At 42.8% G+C, this 22472-nt stretch overlaps 1 protein-coding gene across 4 annotated transcripts in view; it reads left to right on the top strand.

Moving 5' to 3' along the window:
- Window positions 1-21897, top strand: part of PDILT (protein disulfide isomerase like, testis expressed) — a 57230-nt gene extending 35333 nt beyond the window's left edge. For 3 of the 4 annotated variants that reach the window (XM_006123136.5, XM_075899420.2, XM_025184700.3), the window contains 6 exons: window positions 2100-2225; window positions 3580-3777; window positions 5305-5425; window positions 9217-9398; window positions 14655-14744; window positions 19590-21897. In XM_006123136.5, the coding sequence (XP_006123198.3) occupies window positions 2100-2225; window positions 3580-3777; window positions 5305-5425; window positions 9217-9398; window positions 14655-14744; window positions 19590-19658 (786 nt within the window). In that variant the 3' untranslated portion in view covers window positions 19659-21897. Of the gene's footprint in view, window positions 1-2099; window positions 2226-3579; window positions 3778-5304; window positions 5426-9216; window positions 9399-14654; window positions 14745-16377; window positions 18292-19589 lie in introns of those variants that run through there. The other variant, XM_089782305.1, reaches the window with a different exon arrangement.
- Window positions 21898-22472: the final 575 nt, after the last annotated feature.

Raw genomic sequence — 22472 nt, 5'->3', positions numbered from 1 at the left:
GGATGAAGATGTCTGCAGCTCATTTTTGCAGACCTAAATATGGATGAGGATACAAACTTCATATCTAGAACCCTGCAAATGTGTAGATATCTGATTTTATAACCACATCCTCGGATGTCAGTGCAGATCATAGAATCATAGAATAATAGGACTGGAAGGGACCTCAAGAGGTCATCGAGTCCAGCCCCCCGCCCTCAAGGCAGGACCAAGCTCCACCTACACCATCCCTGACAGATGTCTATCTAACCTGTTCTTAAATATCTCCAGAGAGGGAGATTCCACCACCTCCCTTGGCAATTTATTCCAATATTTGACCACCCTGATACCTATGGCTCATTTTTTGTGGACACAGAGGGGGATGCAGATACAAATTTTGTATCTGCTCAGGGTTCTACCTGTGTATCTCTGTCACTCCTGACAGCTGATCTCAAAATGGCTTGCAGTACTGTCCACTCCAGCAGATGTGCAGAGGGGTTCATGCAGTACACTGACATAACAGTTACACAGCTCCCTACACCACAACAGCAAATATTATATAGGCCCATAATCCAACTGTAAGCGATTTTCCTTCAGATTTGAGAGCACAATAAAAGCCTCCCTCAATATTCCCCTATTGACTTCTTTCCTGGAGATCTAGACTGTGAAATTCATTCATGGTACAGTTCTATCATCTGTTAAACCATTCAGGAAAAGCTGCTTTGAAATTGTAGCCTTGTTCAGCAAAGCGGATCTATTCTGAACTGATGGCCAATCTGTTATTCATTCTGGTTGACCATCAGACAAACACATCTATTACCTCTAAGAACTTGCCCTAGCAATTTTGTAATTAGCAGAAAATAGGATCAGATAGTTGTAAAGATCAATATCATATTTTAAATCTCATGCTAGAGATGACTATTTTGCTGCCAAGTGTTTGGTTGTTTTTCAGTGAGCTGATCTTTATTGACAACACAACCTTTTATTTAGGGCATGTCTACACTATAATTTTAAATAAAATTCTACATGTCAATTTTATTTAATTTCAGTTTGTGCATCCAATTTAACAAATGTGATTTTGCACGTCCCCACAAGGTGATTGTGGTTGACAGAGCACATCCTCACTGCCAGGGGTTGCATTGATTCAAGGAGGGATGCATTATGGGTGGCTAGCCCACAGTCCCTGGGGCAGAGTGGAATTCTGGGCTAAGGTCCCAATGTCTCGTGGGATGAAAACATTGTTACGGGTGCATGTCATCAGCCTCCCAGGCTTGTCCTGTGGTATGCTTGTCTGAAATCCTTTTGGCATTGCTGTGTGTTCCTTATCCACCATGTCCTGTGTTATTTTGACATAGATATAAGTGTTTCTTTGGCCGGTTTTACAGACTCTCTCCTCCCACGCCCAGCAATCAGGGCCCCTGTCTTCTAAAGGCTCCATGCTAGAGATGTTTGTGTGCCCCTGTGCATGCTCAGCTATGCTGGTGAGCTCTCCATGCTACTCCAATGGGAAATGACCATTCAAATGTCCCCGGTCTTTCCCTGCTCTTCTGACAGTTCAAAGTGCTTGTCAGAGCTTTTCTAACAGAGCACTCCGAATCATCACCTGGAGGCCAGTAACTCTGAATTGCAATACACAGTATTTACACTGCTCTTAATTCAAGGTGTGACTGTCACCTCAGGCTTTACTCCACTAGTTCAGGTGGAATACAGGGGTCGATTTTAAAAGCCGTTTTATCCATTATAAATTTGACCTAACGCTGAATATGTTGACCTAAGCTGATAGTGTAGACCAGTCATTAGCAAACTACCACCAGCATTAATTCTGTGCCTGGTGTTACACAGGAGGTCATACTAGACGATCATAATGGTCCATTCTGGTCTTAATCTATAAATAATTATGAGATTTTTTCTTGAGCAGGCAACCACTTAGCAGCTGCTGATTTTCTTTCACTTTATCATCTAAGACAATACAAAATCCTAGGGTTGTGGAAATGATGGGCAACTATGAGTCTTTCAATGTAAAATCTGCAAAGCCAGAACTGCATGGCATTGGTACTTCAAGCATGTGAGTCACGGTTCTGCTCCCAGAGAGTGGAGCAAATGTTGAGCCTTTTCTTTTGCAGACATCCGTGAAGATTTTTGATGTCCCTGTTGAAAATCACATTCTGCTCTTCACCCCAAAGAATTCAGAGACCTTCAACAAGACGTATGAAGATTATGAATCTGCTGCTGCAGAATTTAGAGGAAAGGTTTGTGACGCAGTTTACTTTATAGTCCTGCTTTGCAAATGTCAGATGTCAAAGATCTGCTGAAAAACACCCACCTATGTTGCTGATATGAATATATTGCTGTCAGTCTGTCCCCTAGCAAACCACTTCCAATAGTTCTAAGAACTATTTTTCTAGCCTGAGTCCTTAGGCAAAATGGTCCAGGGAATTCAAATTAGAAATAAACTCAAAGTGAGAGTGATGCTTTAAAAATATGATTCTAATTGTGTCATGCCTACTAAACCTATTTCTGACCATTCCTATCAAGCTTATTTATGATCTTACATACATCTCTTACTGAGAGCAAACTTTCAGCCAGGAAGAGTTGAGCACTGCTTTTGCAGGCTCAGCTTCTAGTTTACAATGCTGTCTGCAAATGCCATCCTGGCAATTTGAACGAATTGCTGTTGGCCACAGTTGAAGCCAGCAGTTCTATCTTGACTGGTTTTGCAAAGAACCTGTATGATATTGTTTCATGCAGCAAAGGGGAGGGAAGAGTAAGTAAAAAGAACACTAACAGTCTCTACTGTAAATTACTCAATTTTGCTGCTATTACTCCACTAAGTGCTGCAGAATGAGAATTCATCTAGTAATAAAACCACCAATAGCCATCTATACTATTGGGAAGGACACCTGGATTATAAATATTTCAGATTTTTGTACTATTACATTTTATCATGTAATGCAGGGAGACGCAATAAGAACTTACCGGGGCAAAAAGCATAGTTTGGTTGTGTAAGAGAGAGCAATATAACTTACCAGACTAAGAAATAAATCCGAACTTGAATGTGCTGCAGATCTGTGTAGTGCAGCAATATCAAGTGGATTCAGTAAAAGCGCAAACTTACTTGGTTTAGAATGTCACTGTCTCAGATCTGGGGCATAGAAAAACTTACAAAACGGCAGAGTGAACCTGACTCAGTATATGGTTTTGCATTGTTCCAACAGCAGATAACCCTTGATCCTAATAATGCCAAGTTTTGGGAGGTTCATTACTGGATCTAAACTTAAAATCTCCCCTGTATTCCAAAGATTAAACCAAACCCCAGAGACCAAATTATTTTAAACAGGGGGGAGATTGCCTATCCACACACCTTCAGATTCAGGCTGGATTCCATGCTTTCAACAAGTTTCATGTCCTGAATCTAGTTTTCTTTCATCACAAATTCAAAGTGAAAGATGGAGCTGGTTGATACAGGTCCCTATGAAAGAATCTTAAAAAAAAAAAAATCGAAAAACTGCACAGCTGTTTCTAAGGCAATAGATTTCTACTTTTAGAATTTAATGGGATGCTATGAAGCTGGATATTCCATATGCTGCTGTTTTTCTTTTCCAGATAATGTTCATTTTGGTAGACACAAATGAAACCAGAAATGGACGTGTATTTGAATATTTTCGCATCACTGAGATAGACGTCCCTGCTGTGCGAATCTTAAACCTGACGAGTGATGCAAAGTACAAAATGCCTGCAGATGAGGTGACTGTGGAGAATCTAAGAAGCTTCTGTCACAGCTATCTAGGTGGGACAGCAAAGGTATGCCTCTCTGAGGAGACGGAGTCAGATGTCCATTTTATGCCAGCTGAAAATTGTAGCACATTTGCAAAAATAAAGTGAAAATATTTTTTAAGCTTCTAATCTATCACCTGTAGTAGCTTGGTTCTGATTTTATAAGATTGTTCTTGTTGCTGCCATGTGCTTTGTCAGTGCAAATGGGACTACCCCCTAATTTTGGATAACTGAGGCTGTGTCTACACTGCAGAGTTTTTTCGGAAAAATGGTCGTTTTTCCAAAAAAACTTCACCTAATGTCCACACTGCAATTGTGTTCTTTAAAAAAAAAAAAAAAAAAATCTTTCTATGAGGAAGAAGCCTTTTTTCTAAAGAGCTCTTTCGGAAAAAGGCGTGTGTGGACAGGGAAGAAGGAGTTCTTTTGAAAGAAGAGGAAAGAAAAAAAAGCACAGGTGCCCTGGTGGCCACTCCGTCCATAGAAATCACAGCTTAAATGTGAAATAGTGTCCATTCGGTGTGGACGCTATCTTTTGAAAAAGCAGATCACTTTTTCAGTGGGCTTTTGTTGTGTAGATGCTCTCTTTCGGAAGAAGTTTTTTCAGAAGATCTCTTCCAGATAAGCTTCTTCCGAAAGAAGCCTGCAGTCTAGACATAGCCTGAAATTGAGCACCAGATTCTGCCAGTGATTTTATGTGGGAACTTAGGCAAGTCACTAAGTCACTTATGGCCTGGATTTTCAAGGTGATGAGAATGTCTAAATTTCATTAACTTTACCTGTCATTCAGAAGAACTCAGAAAATATGGCCATGAAACCTCTGAGCTTCCTTCCTCCCCTCAGCCCATGTATAATAAGGCTAATGATATTTACTTATCCAACTGAGGTGATATAAGGATTCATTAGTACCTGAAAGCTTTACATACTAGAGCTTTGAGACTGGAAAAGTGCTACAGATAATCCTGATAGTTTCTCTAAATGAATGATAAGATCTTGCAATTGTCATGAATGAGCTTTTCCTTATTTGTGTGCCTCTTACAATCCTTTTCACTCTCTTATTTCCTGATCGATCACTCCCTATTCCCATTACAATATTTTGTCATCATAATGATGTATCAACATGTTCATGCCACAGAAGTTCTAAAAAGATACCTTATACACTGTATTGCTTTTTCAGTGTTCTATAGGTTAATTTACCTTCATGCTTAACAGCTGTCATCAAGAGGAAGGAAGGAGCTATGTGGTAGGGACAAAGAGATCCACAGTGACATGCACCCCTCCTAGAGCCACCTCACTCTTCTCTGTATCCACAATAAGCCAGCTCTATAGTTCTCTAGCCTTTTGCTTGTCATTCAGCCAGGTTTTGTAGGACAACTGGATTGTGAAGGTTCAAGTAACCTACTGATGGTTGAACATGACTCACAATATTTTAAGATGGGTATAAAAAATAAGGACATTTGGTGAGAATTATCCAGTCAGACTCACTTTAACATGAACTGGAATACGTCTTCCTGATATCCCCTTCACTTTCTTATCTCTGTTTCTCTTTCTGGTTAGCCACATGTATCTAGTGAAGAAATTCCAGAGGACTGGGACAAGAATCCCGTTAAGATGCTTGTTGGAAAGAACTTCAACAAGGTTGCCTTTAATAAGACCAAGAATGTGTTTGTAATGTTCTGTGAGTATCATTCTAGGTTGTTTTAACATGACCATTTTGATGTGAAAATGCATTTGTTCTGTATAAAACCAAGCACCATTCATTACAGAAGTTCAAATGAATATACTTTTGCTATCTGCTTAGAGCATTATAAGATTTGTGCCATATCTTAAGGAAATGGGGATATTCAGCTACTGACTTAAGATTGTTCTGTATAATAGGGGTGCCTAAAGCCAATATTTTCCAAGGTGGTATGAAATTGTGATGTTGGAAGACAAAGCTATCCTGGGATTTTATTGTACAATTTAACATTCAGATATGCCACACTGTAGGAACCAGACTGTGTCCCATGGGCACATCCCAGGACAAGGGGAGGCCATCTTATGATGCTCTAAGAGCACCCCAAAAAAGAGCCACAATTCCTTTGCTGCTCCCCTTAGCTCTGTGGAAGTAGATTCCCATATATAGCAAAAGATCGCTATCCCTTCCCACAGCCCCCAAAGCAGCTCTGCCTATTTTCTACTTCATCCCATTTGTCTGTTCCAAGGATAGGAATAGCAAGTGCCAAATAAACCTGTGCTCCCAGACTCACAATCCAAGTGGGTACTTACTCTCCAGGGTGCCTCTGCATGGATGCATAATCAAAACCAAACCTAAGCCTTTAATGGTTTTGTGACCAAGATTCTAATGAGCACCACTGGGTAAAAGTCTGAGCCTTAGAGAAACAAAGACATCTGAAAATGCCAGGTAACAATTCAAATGACGAAAGTTGGTCATGGACTCAGATTATTACCACACTTTTGTGGTATAGTTTGTAAGAAGGATGGTGGAGAAAACTGCATTGCAAACATGCTATTGCTGCTATAACAGCCTCATTTTCCTTCTGGTTGACCTCACATGGAACGAGATACCCTTTCCAGTCCCCTAACTGTCTTGTTCCTGCTTCTGTTCCTCTCTGAGCCTTGGATATTTTGGCCTAATCTGAGACAGAGCTATTACTGAAAATTAACTATTTTTCCAATGCAACAGAAACAGACAGGGAGGGGAAAGGCTTAAATTGGACTTATAAATGATAAAATAATTTCCCCCACAGAAAAATTCCTGAATTTTGGTCATCTTCTTACACACTGAGGAAGCCAAAGTTGGTTGCAATCTATCTGTAGGATCCTCTTCACCCACTGCTGAATTACAGCAGCACCAGAGAGGAATGAGGAAAATATTAAAAGGCCCAAGATTACACCACTGGAGCTTTAGGCCATGTCTTCACTTCAGTGCTGCCACTATCAATCTTCTGGAGTTTGAGTTAGTGGATCTACTAAAGACCTACTAAATTGAACTGAGAGAGGCCCTCCTTGGTGGCTGGTACTTCTGTTCCTGCAAGGATTATAGGGAGCCAACAGAAGCATTTACTCCCATCAGTTGCCCACTGTGGGGGCAGGGAAACTCGAATCAAGATACATTGACTCCGGCTATGCAATTCATGTAGCTGGAGTTGCATATCTTGATTCAACCTTCCCCTTTAGTGTAGACCTGGCCTTAGGGGAAAAAAAGGAGGAATATCTTTCTGGGTTGAAAATGCATGGGAATTTAGGTAGGCAGAATTACATTAGCAAATTGGAACTTGACAAGGACAACAGTATGTGAACAAAATGTTCTGGACCTCAGTTTTACATTTCAATTGAGATATGTTTGCTTATTTCATTAGCAAAACCATATGCAAGAAACATAGGAATATACTCACAAATAGCTGTACAACTCTCATCCTGGAATACCAAACACTCATCCAGAGACTAGTGCTAGCCTGGAATTGTTAGTTTTGACCTCTGGCCATTTCATCCATTGTAATTATTTTGTTACCCTGTTTGGTGTTGTGAACAAACTTTGTATTTGTGCCCTAATTAGGCATTGAATACAAAACACTGGTTAAGAAAGTCTATGGAATGGAATCTTGAGTTCTTATAGTGTTGCCTGAAATTGCCTTCCCCCCACCAAAGAAACCCTGTTAAAATGGATCTGAATGTGGACACTGATCCATTGACTGAAGAACTCTAAACAAGGGGCATTAACAGGAGTGTTGTAAGCAAGACATGCGAAGTAATATTCTCTCTCTACTCTGTGCTAAGCCTCAACTGAATATTGTCTCCAGTCCTGGGCATCACATTTCAGGAAAGATGTGGAGAAATTGGAGAAGGTCCAGAGAAGAGCACAAGAATGATTAAAGGTCTAAAAAACATGACCTACAAGGAAAGACTGAAAGACATACAGCATCCAAGTACAGGCAGTCCCCGGGTTACATGGATCCGACTTACATCGGATCCCTACTTACAAACGGGGTGAGGCAACCCCGCACTAGCTGCTTCCCCCCAGTAGACCAGGGAGATGCGAAGCTAGAGCCCCCCCCCCCCCCAGCAGACCAGGGAGACGCGGAGCGGCTTTTCTCAGCAGACACCTCAGCTTGAGAATAAAGGACTGAGGGAAGTGAGGTGTGGGAGAATAAAACTGAGCTCTGGAGAAATGTTTGGCTAGAGTTTCCCCTACAATATGTACCAGTTCCGACTTACATACAAATTCAACTTAAGAACAAACCTACAGTCCCTATCTTGTACATAACCCGGGGACTGCCTGTACATAAGAGTGTTACAAGGAGGAGGGAGAAAAGTAACTTTTCTTGACCTCTGAGGACAGGACAAGAAACAAGGGGCTTAAATTGGAACAAGGAAGGTTTAGGTTGGACATTAGGAAAAACTTTTCAACTGTCAGGGTGGTTAAGCACTAGAATAAATTGTCTAGGGAAGTTGTGGAATCTCCACTATTGGAAATATTTAAGAGCAGGCTAGATGACATCTGTCAGGGATGATCTAGATGGTGCTTGCTTCTGACATGAGTGCAGAGGACTAAACTAGATGACATCTTGAGGTCCCTTCTAGTTCTAGAATTCTAGGATTCCAAGTGCTCATTCTGATCTCTCTCTCTCTCTAAACCTTAAGAAGAGAGGGACCCAACCTGCAAATTTGGATCTGGAACTTGACTCTTTCTGGGGTAAAATTCCCAGGCACATTGAAGCCAATAATAAAACTCTCATTGGTGTCATTGGGGCCAGGATCTCTCTCTCTCCCAGGGCATATCTACACTAGGAAATTATTTCGAAATAACATTTCAAAATAATGACTCCTGAAATAATAATTTTCAAATAATTTTCATACTTCAGGGAAGCCTTGAAATTAGTCCGAGGCAGGCTCCCTTAATGTGGATGTGTTACCTCAGCTTAGCGCCCCAGGAAGCGAAGGGAATTAATTACTTTGAATGACTCTGTAGAATAGTTATTTTGAAATGGCAGCAGTGGAGTGTCCACACAACTGCTATTTCGAAGTGATTTTCAAAATACGTGTTATTCCTCATGGAAAGCAGGTGGGATAACAGACAAAGCCCCCAATATAATGACTATCCCAATAAAATCGGGACATCTTGTCACCCTACTGTAGCCCATCTCCCTCCTAAATTCAGGATGGTAAAGCATTGCTATGTAACAAGGATAGAAGAGCTGTATTCTACTTGAGCCACAAGGCTTCCTACCACCCAAAAGCATAACAGAAGAAAAGATATTTGCTGGGTCTATGGTTTTTACTTAGATTGTATTCAGTTTTCACTCTGACAAATTCCTATTGATGTCACTGAACTTCCTGATTTGCCCCATTGTTTCTATAAGTGGGTAATGCCCATTTTAGCTCTGGCACCTATAATTCTTTGCATTTCTGTGACTAAAATGAAATAAATATATTGATTTGGGAACATCTATTTCTTTTTAATTGCAGATGCACCTTGGTCCCATGACTGTAGGAAACTCTTTCCAATTTGGGATGAACTGGGCAAGAAATATGAAAACCATGAAAATATAGTAATTGCCAAAATAGACTTCACAGCAAATGACATTCAGTTAGTTATGCTGGACCGTTATCCATTCTTTAGATTCTTTCCTGTTGGATCCAGTGACCAGGTGAGGTGTATTATGTGTCTGTGTGTTAGTATGCGTGAGCATGTGAGAAGAGTTCTATGAAAATGGGGGAAAAAATGTTGGTCCTCATCTATTCACATATTTCTTATGAAGTAACATGCACTTACTTCTGCCTGGAATCTGCGTTTAAAGGACACGCTATTTGCTTTCAGCCTTCACTCACAAGTATCAGGTACAAGCCCAGCCCTTAGTTAGTAAACTTATAATAAATAGATAAAACAACAAGTAGTCCTGTAGCACCTTAGGGTATGTCTACACTACCCTCCTAATTCGAACTAGGAGGGTAATGTAGGCATACCGCACTTGCAAATGAAGCCCGGGATTTGAATTTCCCGGGCTTCATTTGCATAAGACGGGCGCCGCCATTTTTAAATCCCGGCTAGTTCGAACCCCGTGCCGTGCGGCTACACACTTGTTTTTTTTTTATGCAACAAATGGTCTGGTAGCACTTTATAGACTAACAAAACATGTAGATGGTATCATGAGCTTTCGTGGGCACAGCCCACTTCTTCAGATCATAACTCTGGTAATCTGAAGAAGTGGGCTGTGCCCACGAAAGCTCATGATACCATCTCCATGTTTTGTTAGTCTATGAAGTGCTACCAGACCATTTGTTGCTTTTTTCTGTAACAGACTAACTTGGCTATCCCCTGAAGCTCCTGAACATGCAAGGCACTGGTTTTTTTAAGTTACAGATTAACATGGTTCCCCTTCTGAGACTGGGCTGATAAAGTTGATACTGCTATAGCTTCTGGTGACTTGAGTCAAACCGAGTGGTTCTGTACGTTGGGGGGGTGTTGGCAGGAGCCTAACTTCTAAAAAAACCCTTCTGCCAAGGCCCCATTGTAGTGCCTGAGAAAGGATCCTGCAGGGAACACTTAATGTAATTCTCATTAAACAAACAAACAAACAACCAGCCACCGAAGCTCAGGACTTATTCACTCAGGTGCTTGTTCAGATGACCAGTTTGAATTGTTTGTTTATCAGTTTGGCTTATGCGAACACGTTTACACTGTCTTAGAGGCCATGTCCTCTAAGCTTTTCAAAAATTATTTTCTAGACAGCTATGACATATCACAAACCACAGTAGAAAAAAAAATCAAGTGCTTGTTAATACAAACTAAAGAGCTTCTGCTATTGCTGATTATCTTTAGAATATTCTCTATAATGTGCCAGCATGTTGCATAATACTCTGAAACAATTGATGCAAGAAATAACGGAAGAAAACAGAAATATATTAACCGCAGAGTCATAATCCTCCATCCACATGGATAATTTAATTAAAGAGAAAACCCCAGCTCTGGATCAAAGAAATTCAATTCTATGATACTGTTATAATTAAAACATTACTCAGCTTTTCATTTTTCTCCTCATGCCCCATACGTAAATTAAATTCTAAGACATTTGTACTTGTCCTCATTTAATCTCTTAAGGAGAGATTTTTCGCTCAGATGTGCATGCCCAGCTTCTAATGAATTGAACAGCAGTGCTGCACATCCCTCCTGTTTCTGGCCTTAAGGTATACCTTCTACAGCCCTCTCCCTTAGCAGTTTTCTGATCAATATTCTTTTAAAAACATATTAATTACATTTTGTTTTCTATGAAAATTTGACTCACTCAGCTGTTGCTGAATTTTATTACTAATTATATATATTGTGATAGGGTTCTGAGGCTTCAGTCAGAGCTTGCAATCTCCCCAACACATTCCTGCCTTAGACTGGAGTTTGGTGCTCGGGTGTTAAGCTGATGGACAGAGAGAGAGAGGGGAAAAAGAGGATCAGGAAATACACTGCACAATTACAAATGGCTCCTTTTCATATTTTTGTGGTGTTTATCACTCTCTCATTTTTGTGATGGGAATGAAATACTATTGTGACAAAGGTCAATGAAGATTGTGCATTTCCCTGCTTAAGTTTCTCTCTCCTAACTGGTCCCTTTGTAGCCTTCTCCTATTCTTATCTTTGCACCTTCTTCCAGGCTGACCACTCTTCATGGGTTCCCGTGGTCACCGACCAGTAGATCGCGATCTACTGGTAGATCTCAGGGGCTCTAAGAGTAGCTCTTGAGCCCTCTCTGAACTGCGCACCTGCACAGTACATTTACATTAGATTTCCTCATGTAATGTAGGCGGGGTTTCAAGGAAGGGGTGGGGCAGTAGTTCTTCGCCTGTTCTGAGACTTAAAAAGTGATCTTGGGTGTAAAAAGGTTGGAGACCACTGGCCTGTCTTCTCTTGTACTAGATCTCCCAACCTCTTCCAAAACCATTACCTTTCAGAAGTGACCCATGTATGGTTCTAACACACTAAGTGAAAAATCATGCACCCAAGAGACTGTATATCTGTATTGTTGTCTCTCTGGCCAGCTTTGAACATACAATCCTTAAGGCAGTAGTCTCATCTCTGTATACTTGTATAGCACCAAGATGATCATCAGTGCTCAACAAATGAGATAGTAATTACAATGCTTCATGCAATGTCCAACTCCCAAGATTTTGTTGGTGGATCTGTATCAGTGTCTGCCCAAGATCTTTCACGGTTAAAAAATTAAAGACAGGAAGAGCTCTGTGCTGGTGAAGTTAGTAGTAACTTTCTATCTGTCTACACCACATAGGATCAGCAGGAGAAACACACATTGACCTTTCTTGTCTTCTTGTCTAAGGTAGAGTAGAGAGGTTAACTGCAGAGCGATGTGTGGTTGATTTGGTGGGTCTTAACTAGACCAGTGGTTCCCAACCTTTTCAAGCATATGGACTCCTTTTCAATCTATTAAAATTTCATAGGCCCCCTCCCTAGGGGAGAAAGAAAGAAAAAAGAAATAGAAAAGTAAGTATCAGACCCACTGTGGCAGATCTGATCCTTACTTTCTTTCCACAGACTCCCTGCAGTACCATTGCAGACCACCAGGGGTCCGCAGACCACAGGTTGGGAACCACTGAACTAGACCCCCTAAATCAACTGCCAGTGGATCAATCTCAAAGCATGGATCCAATCTGCTGTGTAGACATAGACTTAGGAGCCTAACTATGGTTCTAAATGAATAAGTAGAGAGCAGCTGGGTTCTGTGGTCTTATGTCCCCCTTTTGACACCTGTGTAAATTGTCTGATTTTCAGGGGTCTGTTTTTTTAAAGTCTTGATCTTAATAAAGACTTGCTTATTCTTACACGCAAATAGAAGCCAGTGTCATGAAGAGGACACTTTGTTGTCAAAAGCAATCAGCCATCATACTGAATCAGAAAACTCTGCAATCCCCTAGTTAAACAAATATGCAGAGTGGGAAAAAAAATACAGCCAGCATTTAACTGTCAGATGGGGACAGTTACAATCAGAGATGAAGGAAAATGGAGATATTTCATCTGCTGAATCCCCAGACTGGGGCTGCCATGCACTATTTGAGATCTTTGGATGACACAGAGGGACTCTGTGTTTTCTGTGTGCAAATAAAATATAAATTAGCAATTTTTCAGATGGCATTTAAGGCTGACATTGTTTTTTGTTTCTTGACACTAAGTGAGACACACTCATTCATATCATCTTAAGAACTGACTGCTCTGAGAGATGTTGAAAATTCTCCTGGGCTGCATACCCAGAGCCCAGCTTAAGCAAGCAGTTTATCTCACTTTGAAAACCTCTGAAACCTACTGCTTTAGCTACCATTGAGTACCTCATCGGAGGACACACACATGCTCAGGATTTTTGGAAAACATGTATCTTCTCTGAAGGAGGCAAAAGAACTGTTTTGGTTGAGAAACGTAAAAATGCAAGCACTTTTAAGAAAACATAACTTAAGGCACCAGTGTATTTCCTTGTCATATTCAAACTACTTGAATGCATGGACCAGTCGAGTGCAAGTCTATTGAAATCACAAGGGAATGAAGGAATTTGGCAGACAATATTTTGAATTCAAACAGGGCAGATCCTCCACTGATGTAACTTTTAGCACAGTTCCATTCATTTCAGTGCAGGTAAGCCAGTTCACATCGCCATTGCCCTATCTTCTCCCCCCCCATGACACTCTGTCCCATGAGGATGTGGCTTTGAGGATAACCAGAGGGGCCTGGTGTCATGCATCAGTAGTGGCTGTGTCCCCAGCACTCCTTGCAGCTCCTTTTGCCATGGGAAGTATGGGGGAGCCTGAATTGCTGTCACTGTGCAGCTCCAGTCCCCTCTCTACAGTGATCCCCAAAGCTGTGTCTTCAGAGACAGGGTGCCTTGAGCGGGATGGTGGTGTGGGGGGTGATGGTGGAAAGGGCTGGTGTTTGGGGTGTCAGTAATGGACAAACCCCCTTCGTCCTAGCCCATCCTGAACAATAACTCTGTCTGGAGATGGTCCGTGGGCTGGGAGTTTGGACTCTTGATCTAATGATTTTGAATGTCCGATTCCAACTAAAATCTTTTAGGCAGCATTGAAAAACTCACCCATACTCTTTATTCTGCAAAAATGCATGCATCTAGGAAACTATATTAAGATACATTAAAAAGACTTGGACTTTTCATCTTAGAAAAGAGGAGACTAAGGGGGGATATGATAGAGGTCTATACAATCATGACTGGTGTGGAAAAGGCGAATAGGAAAAGTTATTTACTTATTCCCACAATATAAGAACTAGGGGTCACCAAATGAAATTAATAGGCAGCAGGTTTAAAACAAACAAAAGGAAGTTTTTCTTCATCCAGTGCACAGTCAACCTGTGGAACTCCTTGCCAGAGGATGTGATGAAGACTAGGACTTTAACAGGGTTCAAAAAAGAGCTAGATAGTCATGGAGATTAGGTCCATCAATGGCTATTAGCCAGGATGTATAGGAATGTTGTCCCTACCCTCTGTTTGTCTTGAAATGGATGACAGGGGAGGGATCATGTGATGATTACCTGTTGTGATCCCTCCCTCTGGGGCATCTGTATTGGCCACTGTTGGCAGACAGGATATTGGGCCAGTATGGCCGTTCTTATGTACGTAATGTTAACAGTTGTCAGAATCCAGGGCTAATATTATAATGTAAGGGACTTATGTGGTTTGAGTATGATTCCCTCCTTTCTCCTCCCAGGTATTTGTATCTGTTATCTCCTTCCCCATTCCTGATTAGCCTTAGTTTATTGAGTCTCTTCCATGGCTTTCTAAACCAAATGCAAGAGTCCAGAGTCTGATGAGCCTGCATAACTCAAGAAATCCCTGTGTACTCTGGTCTCATTTCAGGCATTTTATGTATAGAGTTATTCTTTATCCTTCTTTTCTTTTCAGGCTGTAGTATATGACAAGGAACACACCCTTGAGGCTTTTGCTGATTTCTTGGAAAAACAAATCAAGCCAAAAGCAAAAGCAACAGAAAAGGTAAAGAATTTGACCCTGCACTTACTTAACCCGGATTTACAATATGTTACCCTTCTTTTCCGAATGCTTATTTTACGGTCTCTAAGGCAAGACGCTATGTATCATCACACTGGACAAGAGAGAACTAAACTGGGGTTGGGTTTGGATTTTACACATACGGCTTCCATTTTATCCATTCCCTTTAAGTCCAGCAGCGCTGCTCTCCTTTCTAAGCACTGTGGCAGAAATGACTGTGATGTTTCCCTTTCCTTTTTACGAGCTAGTCCGGTCTTTTGCCTACATTGCCAGCCATTAGTTTTGGTGCTATTGACTCAACTTCTTTCCACTGGGATGGACTTTATCCGCTGCAGAGCACACTGGTTATGCAAGAGAAGCTCCATATAGACTCAGTGGTATATTTATTTCATTATGAAAGAGTTAATGACACATAATATAGGTTAAACAACACGAGACTCAAGCTACATATAGAAAATGCTTAGAAAAAAATGACAGCAGCAGAGTCTTCACCCTTAACTTTTGCTGCGAATGGATAGGCAAGGATTTATTAGTGCATATGTAACCCACACACTTAGGCTACGTCTACACTGGCCCCTTTTCCGGAAGGGGCATGTAAATTTCACTAGTCGTCGTAGGGAAATCCGCGGGGGATTTAAATATCCCCCGCGGCATTTAAATAAAAATGTCCGCCGCTTTTTTCCGGCTTTTAAAAAAGCCGGAAAAGAGCGTCTAGACTGGCCCCGATCCTCCGGAAAAAGTGCCCTTTTCCGGAGGCTCTTATTCTTACTTCAAAGCCGGAAAAAAGCGGCGGACATTTTTATTTAAATGCCGCGGGGGATATTTAAATCCCCCGCGGATTTCCCTACGACGACTCGTGAAATTTACATGCCCCTTCCGGAAGAGGGGCCAGTGTAGACGTAGCCTTAGGCTACACTGTAGCCTTCTTGTGGAAAAGCTTATGCAAATGAAGCACGGCATGGAATATTGCTGTGCTTTATTTGCATAATTAATTAACAGCCGCTTTTGCGCAAGAGATTTTGCACAAACAGGAGCTGTGTAGACAGCTCTTTTGCACAAACCCCCTCTTGCACAAGAGCTGTTCTTCCTGAAAAAATGGCTCTTGCGCAAGAGGGTGGTTTTGCGCAAAAAGGAGCCATCTACACAGCTCCTTTTTGAGCAAAAGCCTCTTGCGCAAAAGCGGCTGCTAATTAATTATGCAAATGAAGCACAGTGATATTCCACGCCGCGCTTCAATCGCATAAGCTTTTCCGCAAGAAGGCTACAGTGTAGCCGTAGCCCTAGTGTTGTTCACTATCCCTTGTAGTGGCACTTAGACCACTTACAGTGAAAGATAAGAACAAGGGAGTTCTACAGTCTAGGATGCAAGCCTGCTGGCTTTTAGCTCAAATGGTAGAGGAACCCTACACTAAGATCCCGAGGTTGTAGGTTCAAATCAACCTGGTGGCAGTTGCACATTTAATTGGAATCCAGAGCCTATCCTGCCAAAAGGAATGAGTAGGCAGGTGCCCAGGTACCAGGCACAGCAGATGTCACTGAAATTGCTCTTCAAAAGTATAGGGAAGCAGTGAGATGGGGATGGAGAAATACAGAGGAATGTGACTCACTCTTCATGCAGGCTCATTCTCAGGGCTTACAGATGGATTGGTGATTAAACAGCTGTTTTGGGAAGTGGAGCTTCTTCTCCTGCTGTAAGTATTGGGGGGCTACAGCTGTGGTGAATGTTCTCCTGTCACGTCTTCGAAGGAGGAGTAGGAATCACATCTACTCATTCTCCAAAATGTGCTTTGCGCTGCAGGTGGAGTGGTTGGCATTAGTTCACAAGGGATATTAATGGGTAACTAGTTAATTGGTTACCTAGTAAGCAACATCTTTAACAGGTGATGCTTATTGGGTAACCGTTAACCATTACTTGGGAACAGCCCTCCAGTTCGAGGGAGGGTACGGAGGGCAGAAGTGGCAGCGGGATGGTGGGAGGGGGGAGAGGGAAGAGGATTGCTGGCTCCCAGCCTGCAAGACTGTGCAGCCCCACAGGGCTGGAGCTGCCGAGTGGTGCTGCCTCTGCCCGTGGCATGGGGACTGCTCCAGTCCAGCCGTGAGAGCGGGTGAGTGGGCGGGGGGAGGGCGGGCCATTCCAGGAATGATCGTCTCACCCACTTACCTCGTTTAATTAGTTAATCAGTGTCGGGGGGGGGGGTGCATTCCCCTTGAGCGGGGTCCCACAGTCAAAATCCACCCATGGGCCCATGCAGCCCAATGGCAGGCATCTGAGTCCCCACAGCCCCCCTGTCAGTTCTATACGGCTCTGTGGCCCAGTCTCCCAAAGTCTGCCCCTCAATTGGAGTCAATATGACCCTGAGGCTCAGTCTTTGTAGTGCGCCTCTATTGGGGTCAATATGGCCCTGCAGTCCAGTCCCTATAGGATGCCCCTCTCTTGGGTAAATATGTCCCTGAGGCCTAGTCCTTGGAGTGCCCAGTGTCTATAGCAGGGGTTCCCAAACTTTTTGACACGGGGACCAGTAAATCCATTCACGAGCTTTCGGCGGGCCGGTAACATTCATTTGCATATTCATTAAGCAAATGACAAATATGCAAATATGTTGTTTTGGGTCCTCCCAAAGCCCCCAGGGCCAGCTTTAGCAAAGCTTTTGATACAACCACCCACAACATTCTTACCAGCAAGTTAAGGGAATATGGATTGGAAAAATGAAACCCTGCACCACCACATTGTGTATTGAAAAGGGGCTAATTTATTTTCAGAAAGCCGACACCATCTTTGGAATTTTTTTATCCATATTCTCATTCCGGATGGTGAATGCACCAGGTTCTCTCCATTCTGACACATTGTCGTGCCTTTAAACCTCACTGTCAGCAGTGGGGATATTAGAAGGCACTGCTTTTACATTTTTATTCAGGATTTGTGTGCACCCTGAACTGTCCTGCTCCCCACTGGCCGATTCTCTCCCCCCTCCACTTCCACCCCTGCCCTGGGCCAGCCCTGCTATCCCCGCCAGACGATACTCTCCCGATCTCTCCTGGCAAGCCCTGCTGCCCCTGCTAGCCCTGCTTCTGCCGGCCGGTTCCCCAGCCAGCCCCGCGATCTCCCCCAGCCAGCCTCACTGCCCTCGCCAGCTGGTTCCCCCCCCCCCGCGATCTCCCCTGGGCAGCCCCACTGCTCCCGCCCCCCTGGCCAGCCCTGCTTCTGCCAGCTGGTTCCCCAAGCCAGCCCTGCTTCCGCCAGCCAGTTGCCCTCCCTATCTCCCCCAGGCAGCTCCACTGCTCTGACCCTGCTTCCCTGCAGCCCATATCCAACCCCTCCTTCCCCCTCCACAGCCAGCAATAAGAGCTCACCTGGTAACCCTCACTATGCCTCTGCCGGGAGCCTGAAACATACGGCTGCATCCGCCCAGCCCAGCTGAGGGCTTGGGGAACCCGGCGCTCTACAGGCAGTCCGGGAACCCGGAACACCCTGGCAGCCACGCTGAGGCTCGGTATTTTTTTCCCGCAGCCGTGGCCCATAGTTTGGGAAACGCTATAGCATGCCCCTCTAGTGAGGTCAACATGGCCCTGAAGCCTAGTCCTTGGCTTCTGGAGCTACCTCTGCTTAGCAGCGCTGCGGGGGGGGGGGGGGGGTAGAGGGGCCCGGGCCCTCCCACTCCACCAGGTCCCAGCCCAGGTCCCAGCCCAGGGTTCCTCCCCGCAACACACTGAGCACTCAGGGTATCAATTCCCTGCTCTGGGCCACTTCCTACCACCCCGCATGTCTCTCCGCTGCCGTACCTCCACTACTGTGGCCGTGGTTGCAGTGGTTGCTGCTGCTGGGGCTGTAGCTGCATCGGCTCAGGCTGTGTCAGCTGCTCAGGCTCGGGAGCTGGCTCTGCAGGTCCTTCCACTTCAGTAGTCTGCCCTGAGCAACCTGTCTCAGAGCCTTTTATACCTCCGCTCTCCAGTGAGCATGCCTGGCAAGTCCGTGGGGGAAGGGGCGCTCTCAGCCAGCTGGGCCCAATCCACAGTCTGTTCTATAGTGTGGGGCCAAAGCCCCCTGTCACAACCGGTTAAACATAATGTTTAACTGGTTAACTAAACAGGACTTTACATCCCTATAGTCCACCTGATTCTATTTGCTGCCTTTACTGAATGACACCCAAATTCGTATCAGCAGAGTATTGCAGGGTACATTAGATCTTTTGCACAATGCAAATCCCCTGCTGGAGTAATTATTTTTGTTCCTTTGCTGCGGCAATTACATACGCGAAAAGCAAAGGGCAGTTCTTTTGAATTTGCAACAGAAAAGACAGCATTTTCTCCGTGGGATTTTTAGATTTGCCCATGAATTACATAGTGCACTGGTTGTCAAAGTGACCCCCTTCACATAGCAAGCCTCTATGTGATCTGCCCTTCTAAATTAAAAACACATTTAAATATATTTAACACCTTTATAAATGCTGGAGGTAAAGCAAAGTTTGGGATGGAACTTGACAGCTTTTAACTCTCCATATAGCAACCTCATGACCCCCCCAGATCCCGACCTCCAGTTTGAGAACCTGTGACACAGTAAAAGTGTTTTTTCCACAGCTTAACAGAATTTCACACAAAGGGAAATGTCACATATAGCTTTGCCCATGGGCTGATGTAGGGATGCGAGATCACATTTGTTTAGTAACAATTACACTAATTCAGACCTCATCAAGACGTGAAAAGATAAAAATCACTTAATGGTCCTATCATATTTTTAAAACATTTTTCAGAGACCAAATACTCACTGAAGCAATTCCCTTTTCATGAGTGACTAAAATGCAGAAATTCATGAGTGTATTTTATTTTTTAAAGACTCCTAGAGAAAGCAAAGAGGATCTCACTGAAGGAGAGCCGGTCATAAAACAGAAAGAAGAACTTTAACTCCACAGTGAAGGGAAAAGATTCCATAGGAAGATAGCCTGAGGATGAGGATGCTCTACACAAGGAAAACTGGCTCTGCATCATTTCTTTACTGATGTTTTTGTCCAACCTGTGTCCGTGTCTCAGGGCTTAAAGCAATCTTCCATTTGCCTAAGAAATGTTTTTTATTATCAGGGCTTGCTGTCCCCCTCGACTTTCTCTGTGTACACAGCCTGCTCCGAGACTGCTTGTGAGCACCACGTGTAGTTTATTTACGTTTCCTGTCACTTTTACAGTGTTGCACAGTGCCATAGCTGCAACATCCTCAGTCTCTTAGGACTGGAATGGTGAGAGATCTGTCATAGGGCTAACGCTGAGAGCCTGCCTTTCTCTGACTGTCTCACCCTTTCTTCCCTGACACTTTTTTCCCCTAGGTAACCCATTCCAGTGCTTCACCACCCTCCTAGTGAAATAGTTTTTCCTAATATCCAACCTGGACCTCTCCCACCACAACTTGAGACCATTGCTCCTTGTTCTACCATCTGTCACTACTGATTTTTTTTAGAGTCAATTTAATAAAACCACCACCAATTGTGTACTTTAACATAGCTCTTGTTACAGAAATAATAAAAATGGACGCAGTAGCTAGAACTCAGTAATTCTTAACCCTTTTAATTGAAAAAATATCCCAATGATTTCAATTGCTACTGCACTAGATGGAGTGTTTAATATTTGCCAGGATAGTTTGCCCAATAACTGAGCCCAAAAGTACAGACGTGACTTTTTTTGGCGAACTGTACTTTGTCGAAAAGCCACTTTTCCTCAAAAAGTGAGGTTTACATGGCTTTCTGATGGGGGGGGGGGGAGGAGTTCACCAAAAAAAGCCACGTCTAAATTACTTTCACTTTCGAAAGCTCCACTTTCGAAAGTGAGATCGGAAGATTTGTAAATTCCTGCAGAATTTGCATATCCTCTTTCGAATCTTCCCCGTAGTCTAGACATAGCGAGTGTGTTTACACAACACAGTTATTTCGTAATGTGAGCATCTACATAGCAATCCTGTTATTTCAAAATAATTTTGAGATAACAAACGACTTATTTCAAAATCTGTAAACCTCATTCCTGGAGGAATAATGTCTATTCCAAAATAGCTGTTTCAGAATAGCAGTAGTGTGGACACTCCATTGCTGCTATTTCAAAATAGCTCCTCTGCATAGCCATTCAAAGTAATTACTCCCCCGTGTCTCCTGGGAGGTATAACATCCACATTAGAGAAGCCTACCTTGGACTAATTTTGAGGCTTCCCTCTAGTGTAGATGTGCTACTTCGAAATAAGCTATTTTGGAGTATTTCTTCCGGAATAGCTTATTTCGAAATAAGCATTCAGTGTAGACGTACCCCAAGAGAGAGAGAAATTCAGTGCCATGGGAACTGAACCAAAATTAGAACAAATACCTGGATTATATTAAAAATAAGCATGTGTAGACAAAGATTGAGGGCCAGATTTTTAAGATGTTTTTAGGTGCCTAAAAATGCACATGGGTACCAGATGGAATTTTCAAAAGCACCTAGGCTCCTAAATCCCATTGAAGTCAACGGGAGTTTGACACTTTTGAAAATTCCATTAGGTAGCTGTGTGCATCTTAGGCACCTAGAAGCCTTAAAAAGTTTGACCCTGTGTCCCTAATGAGTATAACTGGAGCGGGGAGAGGGTTTTGGCATTTTTGCTTCCTGTCAAGGTTGGAAGCAGGACGCATTGCGGGCACAGCAATTAAAAATAAAATAGTTGGAGTTCAAAATTATGAGCTGTACTTTATTGTTCCTCTACAGAGATTCAGGTATGATTCAAATTGTGGTCAAGAGGTAAATTATTTCTTATTTTAGCCAAACATGATCACCTATTCCTAACTCTAAAGCTGAATTTGATTGCTATGTTTTATTTATACTGAAACGCAAAAGATTTACATATAGAGTTAGTCAAAGTTCACACACGGACAGTGCAAACTAGAGGAGATTTGAAATAACAATAATTATTTGCTCACTTGTATGCCGAAAAATCTATTAATGCCTGGGAAATGTGTTGGGTTTTTTTAAATGTGGTTCAAACAATTTTCAACCTGATATTTTGTACATGCATTTACCTGTTGAATGAAAAAGGAAACTTTTTTTCTGAATGTCCAGCTCCTTTCTCCATGAAAAGTGAACTCTGTACTTGATTTCTCAGCTCTCTAAATAAAGCTAATGGCATTATTGCTGGAAACTCTGGTGTAAAGCTCTTAAGGTGTGTGGGTGGTGGATGTGAGAACCCAGATCTCCTTTGATTTTATTTCCGCGGTGTACTCTAGCCAGGGCTGGTGACAGACTCGACCTGGCCTTGAGCAAGGTTTGGGGAGTTTGGAGTTGGTGGTGACTTATACTTAGACTGAACAACGCGGGTCACTGTTAACAGTACATATTCCTCATGTTTCATCATGTCCAGTATACTTACTACTGATTCAGAATAATAATGACACACCAAGTCAGTGTACTAGTCTGTTGGCTCCTAAGAAATTCAGGAAAGTCAATACATTGTCTCTCATTTTCTAAAATAACTTTTTAGACTAACATTATTTTGAAATAAGAAAGAGCACGTCTACACAGCAAGCCATTATTTCAAAATACTGTCGAGCTGGAGGACTTCTTACTCTGACTAATTTCAGAAGGAATATGGGAAGTTGAAGGAAGAGTGTTCTTCCTTTGACTTCCTGCTGTGTAGACAGTGCCAAAAGCTAAATTAAGCTATTTCGACTTTAGCTATGCAATTCACGTAGCTGAAGTTGTGTAGCTTAATTTGAC

Source organism: Pelodiscus sinensis, chromosome 15, assembly GCF_052426305.1.
Source record: "Pelodiscus sinensis isolate ZL-2025 chromosome 15, ASM5242630v1, whole genome shotgun sequence".
NCBI lineage: Eukaryota > Metazoa > Chordata > Testudines > Trionychidae > Pelodiscus > Pelodiscus sinensis.
Note: the sequence above shows the minus strand (reverse complement) of the source record. Positions and strands in the feature narration are given on the sequence as shown.